This window comes from Crocodylus siamensis, chromosome 9, assembly GCF_052110815.1.
Source record: "Crocodylus siamensis isolate JL-2025a chromosome 9, ASM5211081v1, whole genome shotgun sequence".
NCBI lineage: Eukaryota > Metazoa > Chordata > Crocodylia > Crocodylidae > Crocodylus > Crocodylus siamensis.
Genome location: NC_143403.1, coordinates 55,941,299 through 55,961,120, shown reverse-complemented (window position 1 = coordinate 55,961,120; position 19,822 = coordinate 55,941,299). Strand labels below are relative to the sequence as shown.

The 19,822-nt window shown below is 46.5% G+C and overlaps 2 protein-coding genes across 5 annotated transcripts in view; one reads left to right on the top strand and one right to left on the bottom strand.

Annotated features, from left to right (window-relative positions):
• The window catches only part of PISD (phosphatidylserine decarboxylase), a 35,280-nt gene extending 17,818 nt beyond the window's left edge, over positions 1–17,462 (top strand). The window contains exons 2-8 of one of the 4 annotated variants that reach the window (XM_090063486.1): positions 2,267–2,501; positions 5,074–5,239; positions 7,537–7,773; positions 8,382–8,520; positions 10,028–10,174; positions 13,958–14,118; positions 14,441–17,462. In XM_090063486.1, coding sequence (XP_089919612.1) covers positions 2,452–2,501; positions 5,074–5,239; positions 7,537–7,773; positions 8,382–8,520; positions 10,028–10,174; positions 13,958–14,118; positions 14,441–14,665 — 1,125 coding nt within the window. In that variant the 5' untranslated portion in view covers positions 2,267–2,451 and the 3' untranslated portion in view covers positions 14,666–17,462. Of the gene's footprint in view, positions 1–634; positions 2,696–5,073; positions 5,240–7,536; positions 7,774–8,381; positions 8,521–10,027; positions 10,175–13,957; positions 14,119–14,440 lie in introns of those variants that run through there. The other 3 variants (XM_090063487.1, XM_090063484.1, XM_090063485.1) reach the window with 3 other exon arrangements.
• A 160-nt stretch (positions 17,463–17,622) lies between these two features.
• SFI1 (SFI1 centrin binding protein) overlaps positions 17,623–19,822 on the bottom strand; it is a 44,261-nt gene continuing 42,061 nt past the window's right edge. The window contains exons 32-33 of the mRNA XM_090063481.1: positions 18,582–18,693; positions 17,623–17,953 (exon numbers count right to left, since the gene is read on the bottom strand). Of these exons, the coding sequence (XP_089919607.1) occupies positions 17,846–17,953; positions 18,582–18,693 (220 nt within the window). The 3' untranslated portion in view covers positions 17,623–17,845. The remainder of the gene's footprint in view (positions 17,954–18,581; positions 18,694–19,822) is intronic.

The window sequence follows — 19,822 nt, the reverse complement described above, 5'->3', positions numbered from 1 at the left end:
ACAGCTTGTATTTGAAAGGAGCATTTCCTCTCCTGGCTCTGGGGGGAATAGTTCTATTAATTGGGAATGTGTGTTACTTGTTCTGTATTTTTCCTCCATGTCCGTGAGGTCCCCTAGACCTAAAGAGTGAGGCTAAATCAACAGCAAAGAAAAAAGCAATGCACACATCCTTATGTGTGGGAGGCCCTCATGTTGGGAATGTGAGCAGGAGGAAAAGAAATTTCAGGGTCAGCCTTGCCCTTCTCCAGCCTCTGCACCAGTGCTGTGAACACTTCCTGTCCCTTTTCACAGCTTCTGGAGCTTGCCTGCATGCCCTGCATTTCTTGGGATCTTGATGATAATGGCTTTCCCCTTGGCCTGACAAAATGTTTTTTAAAGGAACTCTGTCCACTTCGATTATGTTTCTGGCTCAACATCTGTACGTATTCTTGTAACTAGAAACTCCTCCTGTTCCTGTCAGTAGCAGATCAAGCGTAAATATCTCACTTACGTTTTCTGGTTATTTTAATCAAACTTCCTGTCTGCTGTTTTACTCTTCCTTTGTAGAGTCAGATTCTCCTCTTACACAGGCCTTTGATGCTGCAACAAAAAAAAAAGCATGTTAAAAATAGACAAGTGTGACTACAAAACCACAGAAGTAGCTGGGGGACTGAAGCACATGTTGTGCCTGAACCTGAACCATGTTTCACCATTTTTAAGCGACTGCATTTTATGTTACTAGCTTTCCTTTAATACGCAGTGGCTGCATCAGCCTCATCTGTGGCTCTTGTAATTAACGTAAGGAGATCTTCCTGAAAAGCTATGGTTTGATGAATTTCCTTCCTCCTCTCTCATGTTTAGGGCACTAGAGGTGTTTCTAAAGAAATATCTGGAACGGCGGGGGGGGGGGCAGCAGCCATCAAAACGTGCCTCTAACAGGGGTTCTTGAAGGGACTGCCTGAACTGCGATGCTGTTAGCACATGAGAATGCAACTCAACGTCTTCCTGCCTGCCCTGCCACTTCTCTTTTCTTCCTTGCCCACCCACACAATGTGTAACCTCTCCAACCCTGGATTAGTGGAAAAAAGCCCTCACTAGGGAGCCACATCACTTGTGCCACTAGTGTGTGAGGTGTGCTTTGGAAAGGGAGAACTGGTTTCTCCCTTGGTTTGGACAGAAATCATTAGTGATTAACTATTCTGCTTAAATATTGAACACCTATACCAGGGGTGGGCAAAATGCGGCCTGGGGGGCCAGATGTGGCCCACCAGACCATTCTATCCGGTCTGTGGGACCCCTAAAAAATTTAGAAAATTAATATTTATCTGCCCTGAGCTGCCTGTTATGCAGCTCTCAATGGCTTGCCAAAACTCAGTAAGTGGCCCTCTGCCCAAAATATTTGCCCGCCCCTGTCCTATACTCTGGCTGATATGGAAGTTGGGTGTTACTCATTACTGATCCCTGGGCTGGGCTCTTATTATTGGTTTCCTCCCATTAACAATACAGACCATCCAGCAGGAGATGCAGGAAGGTGCAATCTGTAGGGTGGGAGAAGAGAACTTCTCAAGCTGAACATTTCCAAGGCTGGGTTGGGTCAAATAGGCACAGTCCTGTAGGCAAGCTTCCAGCTCCATGCTGACTTGACCTTTGAGCTCTTCAAGATGTGAACACTATTGTTGTGATGCTGCAAGCCACATAAAGCATCTGTTGAACACTGGCAGCACCTGCTTCTCAAGCTGGCCTTGGATTTGTTCCATTGTAGAAGTGTACTAGTAGAAAACCATTTTTCCCCCCTCTCCCTCGGTGGGCTGCGTGGGATGGCGAGGGGGTCCAGGAAACAGGTCAGTCTCTGGCTGGGCTGTATGAGATGGAAGAGACGTCCCTTCTCCTGCTCCTTGCTTAGGAGCTTTTTGGCAGCATGAATGCTGCATATACATCAGATCACTCAGCAGTCCAAAACGGATTTAGCTGCAGTTACTGCAGTGCAGAATTGAAGGTATGAATTATCTCCCTCCTCCTCTTCTCCGCCCCCACCTCCTCCCAGCCTCGCATTCAGACTGGCTCTCAGGATAGCTGTGTAAGGCCAGCTGGCTGCAGTGCTGACAATAGTGCTTTGGTGCCTGGCAGCCTTGGACTGCAGGGGGCTCATCTGGGAGCTGAGCTTCAATGGCAGTCCTGGCTAGCGAGGAGTGGGGACCATTTGCAGGCAGAGGTTTTTTGTCTCATGCGCAGCTGCCTGTACAGGAGGATGATAAAGTGTGACACAATGCCTGTTTGTTTGCAATAGCCAGGACCCTCGTAGCCTGAATTGCAAGTAGGAAAGAGACAGAGGGGGAATCGGGAGACAAACCAGCGGGGGAATTGGGAGCTGTGACGTCGTGTCTTCCCTCCTGTGCTGCCGCGAGCAAGCGAAGGGGAAGTAGAGGAAAAGGAGAGACTGACTGAGACTTGCAGCTGACCTTCATCCTGACAATGTGTCAGTCAAACACCCTGCAGGGACCAGATCTGCACGCAGGGAAATGGTGAGATGCTATAAAGCTTTATCTAACCCTCGTCCCTCTTGCTACAACCTCCGCAAAGTTAGAATTCATGTCCGGAGGCTACGTTCAGGGAACGGTGGCAGCAGCAGCTGTGCTGTGGAGCAGCACCCACATCTGGAGAGTCCAGGCCTGGCCAGCTCTGCTGGGGTCCCATCAAATAGGAGAGCCCGTTTCAGGTACTGTTCGGTGTTTTCCGCTTTGCGGGAACAGCAACCGAAGGGAGAAATGAGGGAGGGAGGGGAGATGGACAGAAGGAGTGACAGCCATCTGCAAAGCTTTTGTTTGGCCTAATTACTATAAAGCTCCTTATGAACTGAGTTGGCAGGGAAGGGAATGCTATTTCACAGCAAGGGAAACGGATGAGGGTTTCTTTCCCTCCGGTCACCTTCTGATCATTAGAGTAGAAAATGTAGTGAGGGGCTTCTCTGAGATAAGGCCAAGACAGTGAGATGCCAGGGGGTTTCGAGCAAGCTGCCAGGATGCAGCTCTGCAGGGATTGGTCCATAGCTGTCTGCAGTGAAGGGGGGGAGAAGGCAATGGGAGGGGAGAGTAGTACCTTGTCCTCGGAGCTCTTGGTAAGGTCAGCTGCCTTGCAAGGCTCTCAGACCTTGGGAGGTAAGGATCAGTGGAAGGAGGACCCACAGGTTAACTGTCCCTTCCTATTCCTGTGCTCTACGCAGGTCTCATCTCGTGTAGATGAGGCCTGCTCTGTTTCTGCTGAGAAGACACTTCATCTCCTTGGGTTTTTCTTTCACTCTGCTGCCCAGAATCTTCCTTTGTTTTGGAAGAAGTAGTGTTACTGAGGAAATCACTACCCAGAGGCACAACAGGCATCTCACAGTGGTGGCCATACCACTTGCACAGGTTCTGCTTTAATCTTGCACAGTGGTGGCCATACCACTTGCACAGGTTTTGCTTTAACAGACAGACAGACAGATAGATATAGTGTTATATAATTTCCAGCAGGAGCCTTCCTCTTCCAAGTAATCCTGCCCTGCATGCAGGCATGTCACATCCAGCAGTGCAGGGAGAAGAATCACTCCCTAGTAGTTGCCCAGCAGACCCGAGTGCTTGTCCAGAGGACTTCAGTCTGCTGACATGTCCTGAGAAGCATAGAAAAGAAGAATGGCCAGGCATCAAAATGGCCAGGCATTGCCCCCCAGGGGACTCTCCTGGGGAAAAAGAGGGGAAGAAAATGATTTGTCCAAAGACCCAAGCAGGGTCTTCTAATGGGATGTGGAGCTTCCTGCTGAGTCATTCTGGCCCATAAGACACAGGCTACTGGTGGCTGTTTATACAAAATGAGTTTGTAATGTAGGTGTCTGGCCTAAGACCAAAAAATAACTCTCCCAGTTTATGAAACCAAAGGCTGATTGGGCTGTGCAGCCTGAATTACCACACTACCCAAGCAGTGTATGCATTTCATCCTTGTATCATCTTTCTAGGACAGAGGTGCCCTAGAATGATGTAAGACCTGAGAGGTGCCTTTTGCTTTTGGCACTTTGGGCACAATGTGCATGAACTCACAAATGCCACTTGTTTGGCTCTGCAGAGCTAAGAACCAGCCTGCATAGGGCCAGATATTTTCTGAAGTCAGTTTCCAGCAGGCTGATTCCAGGCATATTACAGATTGACCCTCCTGCTTTCTGTGGTCCAGCACAGGACTTGGGCACAATATAGTCAGGGTTTCTCCAGCTGGCGAGCTGTCTCATGCTGGTAGCTTCTGATGCTGCCCCCTTTTTGGAGGGACTATCAGAAAAGAAGAATGGTAGCAAGCATGAGTTCCTTCCATTGCTGCTGCTGCAAAGAGAAAGGAGGAGAGATGGGTGTTTAAATTTCCCTTTCTCCCAGGAGTTGTGGCTCCTTCCCAACAAGCAGTGTGAGCCCAGGATCTTCTCCAGCAGTTGCAAGAGGGAACAGCACTGTAGGTGGAACTTAGAGCCAGATTCCCATCATCCTACGCCTAACTGAAGCCCTGGAGCCCCACATCTGGGACATCACTGCCCTGGCTTGTGGGGTTTTTGCACTGCAACTTGTGTTCTTTTCTTGACTTGGGCCTAACCCTTCTGCACAAAATAGGTTTTATTCCCAGGCTCCTGAGCCCTGGGTCTTCTGCTTGTGACCTCTCTACCTCTCCCAGCATTGGAGAGGTTACATGCCTGTTTCCTGTCAGGTAGAGCTGCTTCATCTTCAGAAATCTGGGAAGGAGCATGGTTTCTTCCCTCTCTGGTGATTCCTAGCTTACCATGGATGTTACACTGCCAACTGGCCTGGTTTTCACTTCTCTTGGACCTTTATCAGTACAAAATGTGTTGTAATTCTCCAGGTCTTCAGACCATCAGGAGCGTATAGTGACCCTGTGTTTTGGGTGTCTTTCATTCAGGGGTCAGCTGGCCCTTTATTTGGGAAAGGGACAAGTTTGAAGCCAAGTAAAGGAGCAGGGATGTGCAGAGGCAGTATGTAAATGTAACGGACTGGGATAACCACCCCCGGCTATGAGGAGCTGGTGGTTCTGGTGCTGAGCAGGCTGACCCCCATGTGTGTCATCTTACAGGTTGCAATTCCCCCAGTTGGCCCTGAGGCGGAGGTTGGGCCAGCTCAGCTGTATGTCTAAGCCTGCTCTGAAACTCCGTTCTTGGCCTCTGACTATTCTCTATTACCTTCTGCCTTTCGGTGCTCTTAAACCCTTGACCAGAGTGGGATGGAGGCCTATGAGCAGGGTAAGTGTGATCAGGTCTCTACTGTGCTTGGTAACAATTGTGTGGGTGACTGTTCTCTTATAATGGAGGGGCATTGGCAGAAGAGGGATGAGCAGGATGATAGGCAGTGCTATTAAAGCAGCAAGCTGTGGTTCATGTTTCCCTCTCCCTCAAGCTTTTACTTTATCTGTTTGTGTATGCATCAGGGGTAGTGTTTCACAGACAGAGGATGAATTTTCAGTAGCACAGAATTTGCATATGAACACTTACTGAGTGGGGTCCCAAGTGGGAGAAAATTGATGGAAAATGTTGTATTCATTCAGATAGTTAGACCCACAAATATCAGAGCTGGGGCAAGGCAGGCCAAGCCTTTTGCAAACATGTTCATGTGACCTCTCAGCTGCTGTAATTTGGGCAGAAGAAGGGTTTGTGGTTGCTTGTTCCTTAATTTTCTTCTTGGGTGCCTGAAGTCTTAACTGTTCAGATAACATGTGAATGCAAATGCTCCTAGCTGGAGTGGGAGAATGTAGGAAGATTTTACCCATGGATGTTTCTCTGTATACAGATCATTGCAATGTGCAAATAGCACTGAAGTCTTTTTACTGCAAACTTCAACAGCTGTGCCAACTCTTAACATTTACAGCAGCTAATCAAACACCATGAACCTGAAAAGCCAGTCAGTTTTAAAAATTGAAGTGGGCACCTTCAAGAATTGTGCATGACCCCAAGTTGTTCTGCCAGCTTGCCAGTGGTTTTACAATTACATATTATTAAAAAATATCAAAACAAAAAAACCCTCTCCCATGACAGAGAAACCCATGAGTTGGTTCCACAGGATAACCAGGAAACTGTCTTTCTGCAATGGCTTTCAAATGCACAGAGTAAACAAGCTAGAAAATATTTCTGTCTAACCCTTCACTTACTGTGATCTCAGGTGTTGCTTGTAACTATAGTTGGTTTAAGGTGTCTCAGTCTGAAGTAAGGTTAAGTTGGCAGTGTCTCATTTTAAAGTCACTGGTTTTTATTTCTAGGCATCAGCCATTAGTGCAGGTGGTGATCTGTGAGTGAAATAAATGCACCTCATAGAACTGACAAGGTAAAAGACCACCTCTTGGGAAGCATGAACTGCTGTTCATATTGACCGCTGCCTTCTGCAGATCCTATCTAGGATGGATGCCCTTCCACAAGGAGTAAATAGCTTCTCTTTGGCTTGGGAAAGAAAAGAGGAACCTTTTCTCTTGGAACTGGTACTAGCTAGGTTCACCATTAAGTAAATTTCTAGCAGACATTTGTAGATAAGTGTTCTCTTAAAACATATTTTAGAGGGCTCTCTCCTCTGTGTAATTAAAATATGCTCTTGCAAATTGTTGAGTAATAACAGGTACCACAAATTGCAGGTGAGTGATCCTTGGAATGGCCCAAACAGTAAGGTCTGGCATATACACAGTCTTGTAACCTTGTTGGTTAGTGGTATTTTTTTTTAAACCAAAATAGTTGCAGGGGTGTAAGTCATGGTGTGGCAAGTATAGAAGTGCCATATACTGGGATAGCTGTTCCTTTTCCTGTAGGGGCAAGAGGATCACTGGCCTTTATACCAGTGGGAGAATGGGAACCATGTAAGGAGGGACTGCACAGCTATAATTATACTGGCATGATGAGAAGAGAACAACTAGTGTGTAGGAATAGATGGGAGTGTGAGAAGTGCTGAGATGAAGGGGTGTATTCTGAAGTGTGGTTCCTTTTGGTTGTTCACAAAGACAGATTAGTTAGTCTGCTCAGCCTCATCTCATCAGCGCTGTACTGGAAAGCTAGAAATATACTGCTTGTCTGCAACGCTCTTAGGAGCAGTTTCCACTAATTCATGCCAGAAGCAGCAGCCTGAGTGGGAAGAGAGCACCTGCACTGTGGCTGCCCTGCACCTCACTGAAAGGTGGCTTCTGTGCTGCAGTTGTAAATTGTCTGCACCTCTACCTTTTACCTAACTGCAAAAACATAAGCATCAGAAATGCCCTGTCAGAAAGGACTCCACTGTTGCTTCCCACACCTGGTGAAATGTCCAGATTCACTCGTTTTGCTTCCAAAGCAGGAGCTTATGTCATCTCTCCCAGCATGTCAGTGCGAGGGAGTGAAAGTGAGGTTCTGCTTCTGGCATACTGAAGACTTGAGGGCTAATACATGCTTGGTACAACCCCAGTGAAGTCAGGGAAGCCCTAGCAGGGACAGTTCTGTCCAGTCCACTTCGTGGGGAAGGCTGAGGGAATGCCAGGGGCAGTGGAGAGAATAGAAGAGCAAAGCATAATCCATCTCTCTTTCTCTAGGTTGCTCTGTACAAATCAGTACCAACAAGACTGCTGTCACGAGCCTGGGGACGTCTGAACCAGGTCGAGCTGCCAACCTGGCTCCGGAAGCCTGTGTACAGCCTGTACATTTGGACGTTTGGTGTGAACATGAAGGAGGCAGCTGTCGAAGATCTTCATCACTACAGAAACCTCAGCGAGTTTTTTCGCAGGAAGCTAAAACCACAGGCCCGGCCAGTCTGCTGCTTGCACAGTGTGGTGAGGACAGGGATGGGGGAGAGGTTGCATTGTGTTTTAACTCAGAGAGGGAGGTTTACACTGGCTTGTAGCTTCCCTTCTAGTTTCTGGACAGGTGCTAAACATGAACTAGCTGCAGGCCAAAACCTGGGAGGGTGGGCTAGACTGGGCTGAATGAAGCTGTAGATCTGTCATTTGCTCTTACAGTTGTTGCTGTTCTTCTTAGTTACATATAGGCTATTGGGGTAAGGAATAAGGGTTGATACTAGACTACTAGGTTAGTAGGGGGTATTTCCGCTCCGAGTTGTTCCATTTAGACTGGAGCATGCATTCTCATTGAAATAGAAATCTGTCTCTCTAGGGCATCATAATGATGTCTACTTCGAATGCCAATATGAAATGTCTACCTTGGTGCTTCTGGATCTCAGTTATGGGGTGTCCTGCTTGCCTTTCCCACATAGAAGGGGTTGGGTCTAGCCCTGTATGGGGTGAAGGGTTATCCTGAGCGGAAGACAAGTGAAAGCTGCTCACTGAAATGACCATTAAGACTTGTTTTTCTTCCAACTACAGTGGAGTGTGTTGAGGGATGCCTGGACTCCTAATGCTTTTCCTTTCACTGTTTCCTGTAGATCAGTCCCTCAGATGGAAAAATTCTCAACTTTGGACAAGTGAAGAACTGTGAGGTGGAGCAAGTAAAGGGTGTCACTTACTCACTGGAATCCTTTCTGGGGCCACAGATCAATCCAGAGGACCTACAGTTCAGCCAAAGTAAGCTTGCCTCGGCTGGTCTCTTAGTGGGTATGCGCCTTTTCACAGTTCCCGTTAACTGCAGGGAAATGATAAATCCTATTTATACTAGGCTGTACCCACAGACTTTCAGCAGCAGCAAAAACAACCCTGCTTCCTTTTGGCTTAGTGTGAGAAATAACATGGCTCCCTTTTGAGTCCCCTTTCTCCTTAGTACCCCTTCACTCTTGCCAGACCGTGTTTGGTATTTGCTATGATTAACTGCTGTTTCCATAGTGCAGGGGTTGTCAACCAGGGGTATGTGTACCAGTCCTAGGGGGTATGCATGGGCGGGAGGCGATGGAGCACTGCTGCCTCCCAGGAGCAGGAGCAGGTTGGGGCAAGGGCAGCAGTGCCCCTCTGCAGGGCGGGGAAGCTCATACGCGACAGCCACTGCCATCACACACCAGCCTGGTGAGCTTCCTTGCCCTGCCCCAGCTCTGCTCCTGGGAGGTGTTCTGTCCCCACCTCTCTGCTCCATGTCTGGCCACGTGGTGCTCACTTCCCCCCCTGCTCAGCATCCAGCCACTGGGGGTATTTAGACTAAAAAAGGTTGAAAATCTCTGCCATAGTGTATGATTATATTGGGATAGCATCTGATGAAATGAGCTCTTGCTCATAAAAGCTTATACAACTCTTGATTCAATTAATCCATAAGGTGCATCTCTATTCTGTCCTTTATTGGGTTGATGGTGGCTGATTTCAGGGTTTCTCACCTTAACGACAATTCTGAGCTTTTAGTGTCAGACTGAAACGTGCCTGTGTGTCCAGTTAAGAGCTGTTATATTAGATCAGATTTTTGGCACTAGCATCACAGCATAGAGACAGTCTCCCTTCTCTTAGGCCTAGAGCAGCTCCTCTCAGGTCAGGGCTTCAGACACTGTGAGGAACTTTGTGCTCTTGTTGCTTCTGCTAGAGCTGTTCTGTGGTCAGGCACTTCTTTCTCCAAGGCCACCCGTCTGGTGGTAAGATGGTTGGATAAACTTATGAGTGAACAGCATGCCATGAAAAGAAACCCTTTGGAAGCCACAGGATTTTTGCAGCACTTATGAAAATACAACCAAACTATGTTTTCATAACCCTGGAGCCTTCCCCCAAATTTTTCTATCCCCAAATAGTTGAGCTGGCTTTGAGACAAGCCCCTTGTATTCTGTTAGCTCCAACCTTCTGCTGCTTTTGTCAGGGGAAGCTGAGGTTCTTTAAAACTATTTGAATTCTTCAAGGACTGGACTTCCAAAATGTTTAAATTATATAGAAAAGGAACTGAGTTGCTTAAAATGGTGGGACCCCTGCATTGAAGCACATCTGTTTAAGATTTCCTATTGCCACATCAATAAGTGTGGGGTACCTTTAGTGCTCTGCAGTTACCATGGTCTTCTGAGTACTGTATATTTCACAGTGCATGCTTCTCATATGCAGTAGATTCTTTCAGAGGATCCTTTTGTCCATTTTTTATAATTCCTTCCATTTTTCTGTTGTTCCCTTGTAGCCTCCTCTTGCAACTCATTCCAAAAACAGCTCGTCACAAAGGAGGGGAATGAACTCTATCACTGTGTGATCTACCTGGCCCCTGGTGATTATCACTGCTTCCATTCACCCACTGACTGGAGAGTGTCACACCGACGCCACTTCCCAGGTAGGTTCTTATCTCTGGAGACAGGAACACAGAGCAAGTGCTTTGGAAAGTGCAGGTGCAGGGGCTGTTACTGAGAAAGGCACAGAACTGTGTCTTTGTGATGTGCTTGCAGAACCAGGAGTGAGCTGCTTGTTGCACACATAAAAATCCTGGGCACCACCCTAATAAATTTCTGGGTTTCAGTCTTGCCCATAGCTTATCATAACTAGTGAGATGAGTAACCCTGTCTCCAAACAATCCCAGTCTTCTCAGTGTATGAAAACCTGACTTGTTTCCATTAAATTTTTTATGGTGAAGATTAAGAGCTTGAAAACGTTCTCTCATAACCTAAATGGAGAGAAGGAGCACTCTCCCTTTCCATATCCACAGAAAAAGCAGGAATCTAAGGCTGGCAAAGGGGAGTTTCCTGGAGTGGGATGTGATGATTATGGGTAACTCGGTCTTACTGAGCCTGTGAATACATAACTAAACATAGTCACTTGATTGGAGTCACGGCTGGGAGGTTTTGCCCACAACCCTACTCCCCACTTTACAAATAGACACATCCTTCATTCAGCAATGCTAGTTCTTTTATTCTTTTTTTTTAATTACCTAACAACAAAGAAAGGATTTAGACAAGATTTCAAATGCCCTGTGAAAGAGAGAGAGAGAGACTGAGACCTGGCATGAATCTCATGGTATCTGTCAAACTTTAGACTAATGCTGAGGTTTCAGAGGGAAATGCTGCCAGGAGATCCATTGTAAGTGCAACAAAATACAAAAATGGCTTTAGCTACAAGCTTGCTGGCTCTGGTGAAACCTAATTACTGCTGCTTATGTTCTCATGTACTGTGTGATAGGTTGGAAGCCTTTATAGTTTCTTTTGTGATATACTTTCTTTTTGGATCCTAGGCCTACTTTAAGCCTTTCATTTCCTATCTGGTGAGCTGCCTAGCTTGTTTCTGCAGCACTAGAGTAATTTCTTCATGCTTTTGCAGGACTGGAAGGACTACAGATCATGGCTTTCTTCCAGCAGTTCTAGAGATGTGGTCCAGTGAAACTATTCATGTAGATAAAAAGACCTGTTTTGTTTCTTAGCACTAGAACCATTTCGCAGAGTTACACCCCACTAGGACCAGAAAGCCCCTTGTCCAGTTTGAGTTCCACCTGAGCTTGTTTGGGGGCAGTGATATTGTCATGTTCACGCTGATTCCGTGAACATAGATGAAGATGCTAGACTCAAATACTGAGCAAAGGGCAAAGCTTATTAGGTTTATACATCCTCCTATGGCAAAGTATTATTAATGACCAGGGGTCCTGGTTTTCCCTGATTTAAAAAAAAAAAAAAATTGCAAATTCTCTGATAATACCCCCCCCCCAAGTCCATTATTAAAATTGAAAGCCCCCCACAGAACCCACAGCCCCTGCTCCCCCAGCCTTGCCAAAGGGGGCCCCCAGTTGCCAGGGCTATGGGGCCAAGGACCCAGGTTTGCAGCCCCCTGCCCTCCCCAGAAGGCAGCAGCTGCTGCAGCAGAGCATGGAGCTGGCTCCCCCCTGCTGCCAGCTGTGGGCTCAGGAAGGGGGTGGGGCTGGCCCCGTCACAGCACACATTCCTGGAGAACAGGGGCGATCCATGCCCCCCCCCCCCCCCCCCCGGATCAGTGTGCAAGACTGCCCTCCCCCAGGGCCCCTGCAGCCTGCAGGTGCGAGCCTTAGATTGCTGCTTTTTCTGTGGATATGGAAAGGGAGAGTGCTCCTTCTCTCCATTTAGGTTATGAGAGAACGTTTTCAAGCAGGGCAGAGCACAGCTGCATACGGAAACTGCTTGCTGCGAGCTCTGTACTGCCTTGGTGACATCTCCCACACATGCAGCAGCAGGGAGGGGCACAACCCTGCTCTGCCACCTGTGCTGCCTGTCCCCACCTCACCCTGCAGTGGGCAGCCCACACCTGCCTCTGTCCCCACCCTGCACACAGATCTGGGGGGCATGGGTCCTCCCTCTGCCCCTCCAATTCACGCAGTGGCAGCGAGCTGGCCCCACGCCCCCCAGATGAGCTGCCCATAACTCTGTCCCACTCCTGGCTGGGGCTGTGCATTGTGGCCCTGGGCCCCAAGCTCCACACACTGCCTGGTTGGGCAGCCTCAGCCCTGCCCTACTCCCTCCCTCCCTCCCAATGGGGGCTTCTGCTGACCCCCACCTTACCTGTGGGAGCTGCTCCCCAGGCTGCCTGGAGCCATGTGCATATATATACACATGGTGCCCCCTGCCTGACAGCCCTCCTCCCATTCCCTTGCAAAATGTGCTCGGTGTAAAAACCATGGGTTTCCCTGCTAAAATGAGAAATCTGCATTTTACACTGTTTTTCCATGAGAAACCTGGATCCCTGTTAATGACCTTTTTAGTAGGAATGTTTTCCCTTTCATTTAACCCATCAGCAGGGAGCCAGGAGCTTAAATATTCTGGATGATAAAGCAGGCTTTGAGTAATGGCAGATATTTTCAGACAAATCTAAACACAGATCTTGCCTCCTTAGGGGAGTTTTGGGCAGAGGAGGAGCTCCTGCCATGGGATAACTGATATTTAAAAGTATGTTCCCCATCGGTGGCAAAAGTGTGAAGAGATTCAAGCACCTTCATGATAAGGAACATTTTGATAAATCTGAAAAGTTACAGGTGAAAATGGACTTGATCTGTTCAGTGCTAGGCTCATTGTAAAATAGTGTCATGATCTAACTCTGTTTGGATGTAAACATAGGTGCTGAGTCTTTAGGTGCTGCAGAGCTCAAGCACCCATGGAACGTTTGCAGATGTCAAAGATCAAGCACTTTTACAGACTTAAGCCTCAGTAGGCCCTTAGCTGGCGAATCTAGATTCTAGAATTCCAAATCTAACTTTGTCATGTTTCTGCCTCTGACTAGCATATGTAACATCTTAAGGAAGTACAGACATTCCCAAATGCTTTCCATAGGGTTGCAGGAATTTTATGTGGGAATAATGTGGATTGCCATTTAGAGTTCCCCTCTCCTCAGTCACTTCTGTCTCAGTACAGCCCTTCCAGATGATGTGAACACTGCTTGTTGTTCTTCGTGAATTCTCTCAGTTCTATTCAAGTCCTCCATTAGGGCTGCTCTAGAACAGAGGTTCCCAATCACTGGGCCGCAAAGGGTTGGTTGCCAGGTCATGGCACAAGCCCTGCATCCATCTGGCCAGGCAAGTGGCTTCCGCTGTTGGCAGTCATGTACAGAGTTAAAACTGAGTGGTGGGGTAGCCCCCGGAGGGAGGCAGCCAGCTCCATGCACCCTGTTTTGCTCCCATGCTGGTCCGCAGTATAAAAAAGGTTGGGAACCACTGCTCTAGAGTAGTAACATGCCCTAATTCCACAGCAGTTGAGATCTGCCAAGCTATGTTAGTCTTGATTCATGTGACTATGGGTGCTGTCAGACACGGAAAAAAACCACCATGCTTTACTGGAACAAGCAGTGTGTTGGTTCAACTCTGCTCTGCAGCATCTGTATAGACCACACGCTTCACCCGGGGTTTTATCTAATAGTTTCACTCAATCAGCTACTAGATACAGGTGCCAAAAAAGCTCCATTAAAGCACCTGATCTATACAGACTCTGGATGAGCTGGGTCCAACTAATGCACTGCCTCTTCTGGGCAAGCGCCAAGCTTGGCATGGGGGCATGCAGAGTTTAAATAGGAGTGCCAGGTTTGAGGTTTTTCTGTCTGTATGCAGCCTTTAGTGACCTTGAAGCTGCAGCTTGATAAAGACTCCTAACCTTGCTCTTCCTATTTACTATAGGCTCCCTAATGTCTGTGAATCCAGGGGTTGCTCGTTGGATCAAGGAGCTCTTCTGCCATAATGAGCGTGTTGTCCTCACAGGGGACTGGAAACATGGCTTTTTCTCACTAACAGCAGTAGGAGCCACAAATGTGGGCTCTATCCGCATCTACTTTGACCAGGTGAGTGGCATGACAAGAAATGAAGCTTTGTTTTGAAAGTCAGAGATACTGTGTCTCTAATGTAATGAAACAAGGCAGAGCTAGGTCCATCTTTCCTTTCTTTGAATTTAGTAGCAAGTTAAAATGGAAACGTGAATAATTTTTAAGGAGTGTTACTCTGTGGACTGGTGTATGTGTTCTAGGACCAGGTTGAGGCATCTGCTCTGTAGTTTCTTGACTCCCCTTTGAATTGCAAGTTACTGCTTTGAAACTGTAGCACTGGTAATGAATAGAGGATACTGAAATGCACATGTGACAGGCTTTTTCTCCCCTCTGCATGCAGGACTTGCATACTAATAGTCCACGTTACTCCAAAGGCTCCTACAATGACTTCAGCTTCATAACCAACAACAACAAGGAGGGCATCCCCATGAGGAAAGGAGAACATTTAGGCGAGTTTAACCTGGGCTCAACCATTGTTCTCATCTTTGAGGCACCCAAGGACTTCAAGTTCCACCTCAAACCTGGACAAAAAATTCGTTTTGGAGAAGCCCTGGGGTCCCTATAGGAACTACCAGAGCAAGAGGATTTTATACATGGAAGGACTCAGCTGTACAAGGAAATGTTTCACTAAACAGAAAATATCACTCAGCAGGACCTGGGTGAGGGAAATAACATGCATCGCTGCTCTGTTAAACTGGGAGTGTGCGACCTATATTGCACACCCTTGCTGAGTGCAGTAAAATAATCGGATAATTCATATACATATCAGGTACAGACGCCTTTAAGAATGTTGACCAGGGAGGTTCCTGTTCTACCCTGTGCCTGCAGTCTTTCATGCTCTCCCCCACTTTAGCCTGCCGAAAACTGATTACATTTACAGAGTATATAGGTCCTTACTGGGCCTGCCCAGACTCTGTAGTTGCAAGGGGGAGGGATGAAGGCAGAGAGATTAGTATATTTAAAGGGACACTGACAGGTTGATCAAGATCTAAAATTTCAGTTCTGTAAAATCTGGGTTTGAAACTAGCTAGTATGTCTTCCCACATTTTTTTTTTCAGAACCATCACTCAGCATTGTGTTAATACAGGACAGCCATAAAGTCTAAACTGGCTAGTATAGTTTCATTGGCCAGACTAGGAGAAGTGCACAAGAAAACAACATCAGTATTGGTGAAAGCAACTTAGACTCATTCAGTCATAACAATCCAATGTATCAGCAACAAATATCAAGCGCTCAAAAGTTCATAACCTGACACTGTCCCTTTAAATTGGACTTTGCACTGTATTTTTAACCTGAAAACACTGTGTCTACATTCCATGTGGTCAAACTGGTTATCATAATCATCTTTTTTTTAAAATTTTTTTAAACTTGTAGCAGTCAGCCCCACCCATTCAATCTCCACCTCTGTGGTTTTACTTAGCTATTCCAGGCCTTAATGATTTTTGTTCATGTGGCTGACAGTTACACTCATCCACTGACAGGCTGTTGCAAGAGAAGATTGTGACAGGAAAAATAACTGTTAAAAGAGGTATATTGCCTTTTCAGTGCTTGGGGTGTTTCCATCACAGAGCCCCCTTGTGCATAACATCAGGAAGGCAGCCAAAGTATGTGTTCTCCTTCTGCTGTTCATGGGATGTTGCTTTTTATGTTGTCATAAACTATGGGATCTGTCACTAAGTTCTGGGTGGAGGGATTTCTTCATTTATTAAACACTTTGAAATACTTCAGGGCCTATTGTTAATGTATAGATTGAAATACCACATGCACTGACTATATTCAAAACCATTGTGAATTTTCAGAGCAATCTCAGGTTGCTCCCCTGGTGCACTAACCTGCTTTTCCATCCAACAAAGAACTTAAAACTATTTATCACAGTAGAAGCCAAACTTGTACTTTTCACCCTCATAGCTGGTAGAGAGATGCTGGGGCTGAGAGCTCTGTTTTGAAGCTTTATTCTGTTGCAAACTTAAGTGTTTCTGTAAATTCATACCAAGGAGGATTAGAATGGAGATATTAACATTTCAGCCAGTCTGTGAAACATGACACTAATACTTGGTGTGTTAAGCATCTTGTTACCAGTAACAGGATTGACAGTAACTGGTGTCAAAAGGGTGGAGAGAAACTCACTTTTAAAGCAATGTTATCTATTCTACAATAAATTCTATTTGGAGTCCAGGAAATCAAATGCCTGTAAGTAACTAGGCCAAGTGAGGGAATTGACTCAAACTCCTGTCTGAATGTGTTCCATGCTGGCTTGAGGTTTGAGGGTGCACATGCCACAGGGTACTGGAGGTTTCACTTAATCTGGTATTTTAAAGGGGTCTTCTGAGAAGAAAGCTTCTTAGGAGTCTATACCTTCTTGTTGTTCTGTCTCCCTGCAGTTCAGCTGTGTTGAAGGAAAATCTAAACTCCCCCTGGGCCGTGCAGAAAATAGAAAGGAATTTTGTTGTAAGCGTGCAGTTTGTCAAGCCCCTGTATATATAGCTTCCTAGTAGGGAAGAGGAGATAATGTAATCTGTTTGCTAACACAGCCTGACAAATACTTACCATATGATCTTGACTGCTTGATGCACACGTGGTGGCAGGGAGGGAGGAGGGAATCTTTTGGTTCCGAGTCAGTCTTTCCTCCTTTTCTATGGGGATGGTTTTTGTAGAAGTTTAAAGTGGCTCTTAGCAGCCAGCCACCTTGTTTAAACCCTTTCAGTTAGCAAGTTAGCTCCTGTATTAGTATATCACAACAGTTTGGTTTCAAATGTGCAGAAATTTAAAAACAAAAACTTGAGGGTGTGAAGTGCATGAAGACAGATATCAGCCCCAGGGGTTAAAGCTGTCACTAGCCTCTCATAAATTCCAACTTGTTGGACCTGTTCCAGTGGGTCAAAGGCAGGAAGACTGAATCTCTTCCACCCACTCCCTCCACTGGGGCTTAATTGCCTCTGGGCATGGCCAAAGCAACTCTAAGCTTTAATTTCTCACTACTTGGCATCATCCTCCATAGTATCTGAGGGCCATGGTTAGGTTAACAGTGGAGAAGAGGTTGCTGCTGCTCACTTTAACATAAATCTGAAAAGAGGCAGATCATTCTGCACCAGGTCAGCTCATCATGGTAGTCTTCGCACTGTGGAAGCCTGGCTGATGGCTGGGGAAGAGGAATCTTAGCCCTAGATCAGCACTGGTCATAGGAAGGGGAAGCAGAGTTCCTGGAGGGTACTAGTGATGCTGTGAATTTCTCCTACATGGAGAATCCATTTAATTTTTCAACTGTATCAGTAGCACGGTATTTTTGTATGTAAAAGTGTACGACTTACGAACATTAACTCATTTACCTGCAAACATTTTGAATAAAAAGTCTTATACGTGTTGCTTATTGTCTTAAAATAGTAGGGGCAATTTTGCTAGCCAGGTATTTGTCACCCATCACTTGAGTAACTTTGAGCTACTGTATGAATGCACATTTCTGAGCTATGCAACAGGAAATTCTCCCACCTGTTTACAGTTGTGGTAAATGAATATGGTAACATGTAATGTAAATTAATTTATAAAACAGGGAAGGCAGCTTTATCACACATGTGCAAGGAGTTTTACATGAACTGGAGAGCCAGGCTTGGTCCATGATTCAGTGAGGCATGGACACTCAGAAAAACTTATCGGGGAAGATAATATTATGTCCCCACTCCCCATCAGTGACAGAGCAGTGATCATCCTACCAGGGAACATGAACCACTCTTCAGAAGTTTTGGATTCATTACATGGCCAGAGCAGCACGAATGTCCTGTAGACGCATGACATAATTCTGCACTCTGTCTCTCCCCTCCAAGAGCACTTTTGCCAGAGAGTTGATCCTTAGCACCAACTGTGAAGGAGAGCAGGGAAGAGGAAAGGGCTAAGATGGTGACAAGCAGTCCAATTAGTTCAGTTGCTAACCATGCCAGCAGTCATTCTCATTACCTCCCCTGATTGATTAGGAAGTATTAAGTGAATGAACTGGGTTATACCTTGTGCAGCTGGGCTGTGGTTCTTTCCCCCTCAGATAATGAAATGCCATCAGAGCAGCCTGCAGCACACTGACATACCCAAGCTAGCTTGACTACTGGAAGCAGTGAAGACCGCAACATGGACTTCAGTGCAGCTTAGCTACTTAGAAATCTTGGGTGAACTTCTGTAGGGTAGCACAGCTTGTGTCAGTTTTGCTGCTGCTGACCCCAGCCAGCTCAGGAAGTACAGCCACACCTCAGAAGTACAGTAATACCCCCAGACTTTACAGTTCCTTTTCCACTCTTACTCCCAGCGCCCCCTCTGCTTGGGAAAACAGTTTTCCCTCCACACACCTCCCTTACTTTTGCTAATCTATCATGATGCTTCTATAACATTATGCATAGTTTTGCAAGCAAGAGTAGCCCAGTCCTCCAATACCATTCAATTCACTACTATACAACAGCATCATGGGATCAGTGTTTGCTGCCTGCTCCCCCTCCACCTACCTGTTCCAACTCTTCTTGAACATGCTGGACAGTCTGACGCTCCCCCGGGCCTGTGCCACCTGTACTTGTATCTAGCCACTTACGTAGAATCTGTGCTTGCCGCTGACATGACCTGATAGAGTAAATCAGAGATTCCTGTTTAGTACAGAACTAACAATGCAAGAAAAAGGAAGGTGCTTTGTGTATCATGCCCAGCATTACATACACAGTGCTAGGAAGGTGCTCTGTGACTGCTCTTTACAGATTGCTTTATAGAAGAGATTTCTATTAAAAGTCAACTGTGTAAATGCAAATCTGCAACCCCTCAGGTTGGCTTGTGCCTGCCAGGTGGGAGGCAAGCATGCAAGTGCCTTGAATCTAAAATACAAAGCCTCAAACTCGCTATCCAACCCTCACTGGGCAAGCTTCCTGCATGCCAGGACACCTACATCCTGACAGGGCCAAGCAAGTAGGTGCCTAGGCCACACCGGAATCCAACTTTCAAACCACATCAGAAGGCACGCTCAGATTCTGACCAAGCAAAAGATGCAGAAGGAGGTGTCCCCTTTTGGTCACAGCTCAGCTGTTAAAGCATTCACGCAAGATGCAAGCTCAAGCTGCAGGTTAGGACTTTCTACATCCACTACCAGACAAGTGAATGCTCCACAACCACATAACTACTGGGTAGTCTGGCTCAGTTTTCAAGTCTCCCTGTGGAAACTGCCCTGCTCTCATGGAATAATTATGTATGTTGCAGCAAGAAAACACAAGCACACACCTATATCCTAGTGGTTAAGGTATTTAATCAGGAAAAAGGAAGAGACTGGTTCTAGTCCATGCCCCAACGAACATAAGGCAGGCAGTACAGTGGCAGAGGTGTTAAGGTGCCTTGGCTACAGAAATCAATTGGAGCTTTGCTGCTGGCTTATGCTTAATGCCAGCCCCAATGAACTTTCAGAAAAGTATTTGATTATTTGGACTGGGGAGTTAAAAAGTGAGCCAAACATGATGCTAGTTGCTCCCTTGGGTACCACTGCACATGAAGTGTTGACTCGGTTGCACCAAATCAGCCACAACGTATTCAAATGATGCCCTTACAGTGTTACTTTCTTCAGTGTTTGCCCCAAGCCACCTAAACCAAATGATGAAGTGTGAGAAGGCAATACTGGCTCTGCAGGGCTCTAACAACCCCTCACAGGTCAGCAGGGGCAACAGAACAGGCCCACGGCCCATGTTCAAGTAAGAGTGGAAAAGGGTAATTT